Source organism: Nothoprocta perdicaria, unplaced genomic scaffold, assembly GCF_003342845.1.
Source record: "Nothoprocta perdicaria isolate Ctin4 unplaced genomic scaffold, notPer1 scaffold_195, whole genome shotgun sequence".
NCBI lineage: Eukaryota > Metazoa > Chordata > Aves > Tinamiformes > Tinamidae > Nothoprocta > Nothoprocta perdicaria.
This window is the reverse complement of record NW_020455149.1, coordinates 124079-132660: the sequence shown is the minus strand read 5'-3', so window position 1 is coordinate 132660 and position 8582 is coordinate 124079. Positions and strand designations below refer to the sequence as shown.

The 8582-nt window shown below is 42.9% G+C and overlaps 1 protein-coding gene across 1 annotated transcript; it reads left to right on the top strand.

Annotated features, from left to right (window-relative positions):
- The first annotated feature begins 890 nt into the window (after positions 1-890).
- Positions 891-7177, top strand: LOC112945635 (poly [ADP-ribose] polymerase 12-like). Its single transcript, XM_026037269.1, has 7 exons — positions 891-1058; positions 1826-1946; positions 3121-3214; positions 4200-4278; positions 5072-5202; positions 6112-6263; positions 6684-7177. The coding sequence occupies exons 1-7, from the start codon at positions 999-1001 to the stop codon at positions 6962-6964; spliced, it is 918 nt and encodes a 305-aa protein (XP_025893054.1). The 5' UTR covers positions 891-998; the 3' UTR covers positions 6965-7177.
- Positions 7178-8582: the final 1405 nt, after the last annotated feature.

Sequence of the window (8582 nt, the reverse complement as noted above, 5' to 3'; positions counted from 1 at the left end):
TCCTTTGTTACTAATTACTGAAACCCTGCGACTGCCAGGCCTTTGTGTGTGTCAACCTTTGTACCRTAACAGCCTCTGACCAGGAACACCTCCTTTTATGCCCGCCTCCAAGCCGTGATTAGCCTACTGAATATGCATGAGACATACCCAAGCACCATAGASTGGCAATACGGGGTGAATTGAATGATCACTTCCAGTTCCCATTTGAATTAGTGCATTCAGGTTTACTTCTGGCAGCTCTGAATAGCTTAGTGATAGATCCTTGCAAATGTGCGCTACAGGCAGGAGGGCAGGTCTTGGTTGTACGTGCCCCCTCCAGTAAGGTGAAATTGCAGGAGGAGCAACATGAAGGGATGCAGAGAAGAGTGTTGGCTGGTTTGGGGTCCGAAACTGGGACAATTGAAGGAAGGAGAAGCACAACTACAGGCAAAGCAAAAGTCTCTGAGCATGAGCCGTTGGTGCTTGTTTCTGCTTCTTTGGAAATGTCTCAGGGATGGAGATGGTGAACTTGTGCCCCACTCTGCCCAAGGCTTGCTGAGTAACTGTGAGCAGCTGCTTTGCTCTCCCTGCTCTCAGTGCCTGCTGAAAGTACCCTGACTTCTGTGGCTGAGCCTGCATCGTGCAAAAGCCAAGTCTCACTGCTGTTAGGTGGAAAAAGCCAAGTCTTACTGCTGTTAGGTGGACGGTGCCTTTGGCACTTGTATAACAAGCTGAGTTCATTGTGTCCTTCGAAAAATGTATTTTAGAGAAAAACGGTGGCCAGGGTCCAAACTACAGGACTGGTCACAGTTGAACTCTAATCACGAGCCATAAGGGATTCCTTTTCTGGGAAATGTTTTGAGTTCTGACCTCATCATGGATAGCAAACAGCCTTACAACTTTGGAAAGGACCAGTACTGAGTCTGGATTTCTCTCTCAATATTAGGCTTGAAGCACCCAGAAGCTGATCAGCTCGTGYGTCCCAGCAATATCCTTGGACTCACCTGTCCCCTTGCAGAATGGCATGCACCTGGTATTGGCTTGATAATGCTGGRCAGTGGGTTGAGTATGGCAAACAGGTGAGAACCGTTGTGCTGATACCAAAAGTTCTCGTTTAGCCATCTTTGGAGAGCTGTTCTACAGTTGGTATCTTTTCCATAAATCACAAGGATCCTTGCAATGTTGTTCTGATGCCTTGGTGGAATTGTCTTATTAACAGTCCCTCAAAGCAGGGGTGATCCTCTGTGGAAACTTTCAGAAAACTGCCTTTGAGAACAGTGTATTTTCCAGAGGTGACTCAAACTTTTAGCTAAGCTGACTGCATGGACTGAGCATTTCTTGCTTTTACTGTCAGCAGCTGTTTTCTGTGGTGGGTACCCCTATGACCAAAGAGAGCAAAATGATAGAAATCTCAGAGATTAGTTCAAAATGGCAGTCTTTGATTGATCTAGGGCCTTCAAACCCCTGTTCTATCCTGTTGATACGGTAGTTCCCTGGCGYTATTACATTTCCCATGGAGGCTCATGTGTTGTGTGCGCTCCTCCCACTCAGGAGGGTGAAGTGGTGCCCTACAGGAATTACTACATCCCCAGGGAACAGGGAGCCAAAGGTGGATAAACTGCAGGTCCGGAGATGGATGGGGGATAAAGTTTTAATAGACATAGTTTGGTATCTTTAGTACTTTGGGCATTATATTGAATAGTTGCACTTCCTGCAGAACCTTCGTTTAACCTCATCTAATGAAATAGGAATAGATTAAGGGTGAAACACTGATGTGTGCCTGCAGTGTCACCTCAATTGAAGACCAGTGTCTAACAGCTATAATTTCTTTGTTCTTTTTTTGTAGCATCCAATTCATTGCCCTGCCACGGTCACATCTGCAGATCTGGAGAAGGCATTTTTAGCTAATCAGAAAGGCACGCTGTTGTTCAGGGCTGGTTCCCAGCAATATGAGATAAACTTTGAAGGTGACGTATCTCTTAATATAAAACTCATTATACAATGTAGCTGACTGCAAGGTGGCATCTTTCATGCACACAGCTGTCACCCCATGTCTGCACTTCATGCATGTCTGCGTGTCTTTTTCCTTCTCTAAGTGTTGTCTGAGCAGAACATGAAAATTACATGCATTTTTCTGCAGTTCCAGTGTACAATGCTGAAGTTTCTAGGCTTGTCTATCTATAATCAAAAAAGCATCTTTGACAGTGTTGTATATTCAGAAAAAGAACAGAGTGTAAACTCGTCATGGCATCTGGCCTATCCATCAATCTTATACAAGCAAAAAAGGGAAATAAGAAAGGGAAAAAGAACTGAACTGTCAAATGGTGAAGAAGTGAGCCTGGTAGACGTTCTTTCAGGCTAGCTATGGGGAAAGAAAACACATAGCACTGCAAARGAAAAAAATAAGGGTTGTTTCCACACAGAAGGAAAGGGAAATAGAAAAATGCTTATGTATTTCTTACTTATTCCGAGTTTATTTAATGCCCCTAAAATTAACTTTCATTTTATGAAGTTTAGCTYTGTTCTCTGGTAGGAGTAAAGAGTGGTATATGTGAGAATAATAAAGAGTGACAGGCAACAGTGCATAGCTAGCTATGCAACATAGTTTGTGCTCTGTGATGTTATTACAGGACCAGAAAGAGAGGACTGCCTTTTTGCACCAAAATGTTCATCCTGTACTGTCAGGAAAGGTAGATTTATGACTTCTGTCACATTAAAACCACTTCTGCCCTGTAGGTCAGATATCAGATATAGTTTTGTCTGGCCAACAGTCTGGATGTGAATAGCAACTCCTGGAGGAAAGTTCTGGGCCGTGTAGTTGGGGTGTTGCCTTCACAAGCTGTACTGGCAGCCATTCTCTTCTTCTCCAAGGTAAAGGCAGAAGGACATAAGGAATCATACTGTGAGTTTTCAGTTGGACCTTGCTGGTCACCAAGCACACATAGCAGAAGTGGAAGCTACTTCAAACTATGAAGCATGGGATGGCGTGGAAGTGGTAGAAAGATAATTGCCTTTCAGTATTCAGGGCCATCCTCCTCTTTCTTTCTTCCTTTTTTTTATTTTTTTTTTTAAACATGTAGAAATGTGGCTCTCATAACAAGAAATTGCCTAATTATTGAGTCATCATGGTTTATTTTCAAGACATGGTCCAAAGAAATTTGATCTATGAAACTCGAAGAAGAGTTGTCCGATTGCCAAAATTTCTGAAGTCTTCCGAAAGTGGACAACAGAAAAGGTACTGTATGTTATTATTTAATAATGTCTGTAATTATTTAATAATGTCTCTAGATGACAGTATCTTTCTTCTGAGAAGTATTTCTATCTCTTGAATTCTTTTTCAGATTTCTTAAATTCTTTTTTAGACACCTTTTGCTGACTGGTTTTATGTCAAGTTTTGCTAAAATTTGTCTGTTACGACAGCTCTGTGAAATGTGTTTGGGGTGTGTTTGGCAGCCATGAGAGATTTGTTTCCTCTAGAAGAGCAAGGTCACATATTGCTGACCCTAGGAGAAATTCTAGTCCTTAATTTATGCCCTAGCAATATTAAACAGCACAAGGAGTAGAAGCAAGGGACTGCCTATCCCAAGAACTGTGGAGCAAATAGGAGATGACCTCTCAAAAAGGAGAGAATAAAACTTAAAAGGAAATTTCCTTAAATARAGTGAGCTGGATGCATTTATTTTGGGTACTCTTCTTTAATAATTCTTTTTAAAGGAAGTTCAGCTTGACAGAATTGAGTGTACCTGCTGTAGCAGCTAGTTGTGCTACTGTTTTGTTTTTTTAAAGACCCTTCCCGGGCTTCAGAAACTCACAAGAACACACAACTGGCGGATTCAAGAGGGGAAAAAAAAAAAAAAAAAAAAAAAAAAAAAAAAAACCCCAACCTTCTGTATGGATGCTAACACTGTAATAATTTGGGGCAAAACATTCATACCATGAGGGCTATTAAGAACTTGTGCTGGAGATGGTTAAGCACATGGTGACTGGTGGAGCAGCACATGGAGGGACACTTGTCCATGCAAGGCTTCCTGCATGTCCTTCTGACTGACTGGTCTGGGAGGCTGGTAGAAGTGGGCCACAGATCTGACCAGCTATTTAAAGATGAGGGAGATGGAAAGAGAAGCCTCATTTCCCAGTTTTCTAGGGTTCAAGCCACTGGTCGGCTAGTAGATCAATAGTAGAAATCATCAACTGATCTGGTCCCTTTTCTTTCTTTGTAGCAAGCTACACTCAACTTTGACGTATTCTCTCTATCCTCCAGAATGGGACCTGTCTGCACTGCCTGATATAGGATACAAGGTACATCTTTTGACCTCTCCAATATGTAAGGTGAACTGCATCTGGTACCAATTCTGAGACGTAAACTGTATAAAACATGATGTGTAACTCCAAGGGCCAAGGCTCTTGAGACAATGCTCAGCTTTTAACTTGCATATTTGTAAAATGTAGAGCTCTGAGGAGCTCTACATAAGACTGACCAGTTTCATGTTCAGAATAGGGCTGTGTCTCCTGGGGAACTTTCTGAGACCCCCTCACATATACCACACGGGGATAAGGATAGCTTTTGGCCCTTGCTGCTCTAACCTTTCCTTTGTGTTCTCCCCAAGTATCTGTGATAGACTGCATGAATTGCATATAAAAGGAGGCTGAAAGTATTTTCTCAGTGTATTTGAGGCAAAATATTATTTGCTGTAGTAAAACTAGATTTCCTTAGGGAAGCTAACACATTAGGAGCTCGGATGTCAAATTAAAGCGAAGTGGATAGTTGCTGTTCTCCACCCAAAACACTGTTGTGCAATTCTGATCTAGGTTACTGTGAAGTAGAAGTGAAGAAGTTTGTCCACTGAAGGAAACTAGTTTGGAGAAGCATTCATTTCCTGGTGCCCCCAGCTCCTCAGTACCTGTATTTAAAACATGAGAAGTGGGAGTTAAGGAGGGAGGATGATGGTTAACTGGTGAAGGCAGGAAGAACTTGYGAATGTCACGGCAGGGCTTTTCCTCTAATGGGATGACCCTGATGAACCAGAAGGACTGGTGTGAGTTTGTACTGGAAAACCTTTGACACTATTTTTTGTATTTTTAAAAATTTCAGTTGTTGGAGGTCAGTTACACTTCCAGTGAATACAAAAAAATTGAGGGACTATTTGGGAAGACAATGAAAGATTACAGCATTCGTAGACTGCAGAGGATCCAGAACCCAACACTTTGGCAAGTTTTTCAGTGGTGTGTATCTCTTTTACTTCATGACCCTGGTGGGGGCAAGGTAYTGGTGATTCTGGTATGCTATCCAGTTCTAGATAACTGGTATGTTATCCTCCACAGGTTGTATTACAGATCACCAAATCAGATGGCCTGACAGAGCTGAGACTATCTCAGCTTTACGTCCCCAGGTCTGCACAGTAGTGAGGCTGAGCATGTACTTCCAGTAAGCATATATACAAAACACATACATATATACTCATGGCTGGACCCACAGTTTAGCCCAGATGGGAAACACAGTCCTTGCAAATGCAAACAGCATCAGTGAGCTCATACTGTTGCTCTCTCTGGCTGATCAGGATAAGATCCTGTTAGTGCACAGGGATGAKCCATTGATCACATTGCTAATGGGTTGTATATGTGATTCTTCCTAACATTGCTCAGAGAGAAACATGTTTTCCTGTTATTTGACATCATGACTAAGCTGTGCTTTTTTGCCGTTTTTCTTGTTATTTCTTAGTCTCTTCCACACKGGGTATTTTAAAAGTTGGGAACATTTGTGATAGAAGTATGGATAGAGATTATAAAATCATTTGTATTAAATGACCTCATGACTTTGTGTTCTCATACAACTTTGTTTTCTAAACTATGGTCATGCATTGAGGATTTACTTAACCTGGGAACTGACCAGTTCACAGTTGAAAGATGTTGGTCTTTTTTATTCCGTAATATGATAAGAAGTTGTGGGTTATGTGGTGTGCAATGATGCTGAGATCTTTCTGGAAAGAGCCAGCTGTGCAGTAGGGTACAATACAGTGCAGAGTATGCAGTAAATCCACCGACAGTGGTTTGTGCCACTGTTCCTCTGGGTTTCAAAAGCGGGGGGACTTGGGATTGGAAAAATATCCTTATTTGAAAAATTTTTGCCCTTAGGCAGAAGGAGCAGATGAAGAAGGTCAAGAGATCAAGTTGGGTGGATGAGCGGCTCCTGTTYCATGGCACGAGCCAGGCCCACCTGGCTGCCATCTGCGAGCAGAATTTCGACTGGCGGGTCTGCGGGGCTCACGGRACCATGCATGGAAAAGGTGTGAGCGCCAAAGCCTGTGCCAGCCTGTGAGGAGCCTGCACGGGGGCTGCAGCAGTGTGTGCTGCCCATGGGCTGTGGGTCACTGTGAGGGGTCTGACTGGCACGGACACCACACTCCTCTCCATCTGCCTTTATCTGTTCCACTGTGGATGGGCTGGAAACTTTCCTCTTTGGCCAAGGTAGCTGCTGCCAGGCAGAGCTTTTGGTTAGACAGGGCTTACAGGTGTATGGTGAAATGTGTCCAGCATCRGCTGATGCCTTAGCCTTGATGTTCCCATATCAGCTGAGTTTAGAGCTTCATGGCATAGGAACAAGAACAAGGAGCTTGCTGGGTTGTTGGTTGTCAAAGGAGCAGTTGCACCCATTCACTTCTTCACTTAATGGATTTTCTTATTTGAACCTTTTTCCCCYTCTCTAGGAAGCTACTTTGCCAGAGATGCCAGTTATTCTCATCAGTTCTGTCCAGCCAGCATTGGTAACCAGAGCATGTTTGTAGCTCATGTTCTCGTTGGAGACTTTGTTCGGGGAAACTCGGAATACCGTCGCCCTCCRCCTAGACCTGAGAATCCAAACAGGCTCTACGACAGCTGTGTGGATGACCCAGAGGATCCTTCCATCTTTGTCATCTTTGAGAAGCTTCAGATTTACCCTGCCTACATTCTGGAGTATAGAAAAGATTATAGTTGTGTGATTCTATAAAGAATGGCAGAATTTTCCTTGAACTGACTTTGAGATATTTTATAAATCTATTTTTAAATGTATGCACAATTTTAGTATTTGCTATGTATATCAAAAGTTTCTTTGAGATGCTATAGAACTGTTGTAGTGCAATGAGCCAAGACCAATACTCTGAAGGATTTTTGGATGTAGTTTGTTTGGTGGGGGCTATTCTGCTAACTGGAAGTGCTACATTTTAGCTTTTACTTTATCTGTAGGTTGTAATGGGGCTGGTGTGCTGAAGGGAGACTGGATGGGAAATGCAGAAGGATGAAAGTTGAAAGTGCCTACACCAACATGTACAAGGAAAGAGTAATAACCTGTTGTTCCAGTAAATGGCATTAATTTCCTACATCCTGGAAGCTTTATAATTAACAGTAGGGGTGAAGTTTGATTTGTTTTTGATGACATTGCTGCCAGTACTGCTTACCCTGTTCTTCTACATTTTAGTCTGCCTATCCAGCTGGTGACACTGTAGCCAAGTATTCAATGTCCTTGTCCTGTCAGTGGTGACTGTGTGACTCTCTGTCCTGCAGCAAACTTCCTCAGGTTTAGATCAAGAGAACTTGGGATATTCTAGCTACTGAAGCTGAGACCCCCATAAGCCCATAATATGACCAGGGAAGAAGTGCCTGCAGAGCTAGCACTTGAATGAGTGACCCAGGGGAAAATGTCACCTCGTGAGGCATGGCTGGCAGCATGGCCACCCAAGACTGAAGTTGGTGGTGGGTTCTTTCAAATGGCCATGCACCTGGCACTTCTCCAGCTGATTCCCAGGAACCTCTTTGCCTTTTTTTTTTTTTTTTTTTTTTTTTTTTTTTTTTTNCAGGGGATTGGACTAAATGATGTCCAGAGGTCGATTCCAACCTCACCCATTCTGGGATTCTGTGATCTTATCAGCTTTCCTAAGTCCTGCTGTCTTCAAAGTCATTCCCCTTAAAGATAACAGAATTGCAGCTGTCTGCAATGAGTTCTGTAGCTGTCATATTTTCTGTGTTGTAATGTCCCATTTTTTCTGTAGGGAGATGGATAATTACAGCTGGAACCTGAAGGAGGTTCTTGCACGAACTAGTGATATAATCTTGCTGGTCACATGTAAGCAGAGAGCTTTCAGTGTAAATGGGAAGTAAAGGTGAAAGTCATGTAAATGTGCTTTTTTTTTTTCTAAATACAGTATTTTTGTATGAGAAGGAAGAAAGCAAATATGTCTACCTCACACTGTTCTCAATAGTCAATTGCTTTCCTCTGCTATCAGTACCAYTAAATTTGAAAAGTGCAGTGGTTTGGGAGTGCTGTTTACCTGAGATATGCCCGCTGTCATAGATCTTTATCCTGTTCTTAGAACAAACCTGAATCTGCCCGTCAGGTCTACGAACAGAAACTGAGGGAGTTCCGCAGGCCTCCTGAGGCTTCTCCAAATTCTACATACATGCTGAGCGGCAAGCAGGAGGAATCACAGAATATTCAAGGTTGGAAGGGACCTCTAGAGATCATCTAGTCCAACCTTCCTGCTCAAACAGGCACACCTAGAGCATGTGGCACAGGGCGGCATCCAGGCAGGTTTTGAAGACTTTCAGAGAAGGAGACTCCACAACCCSCC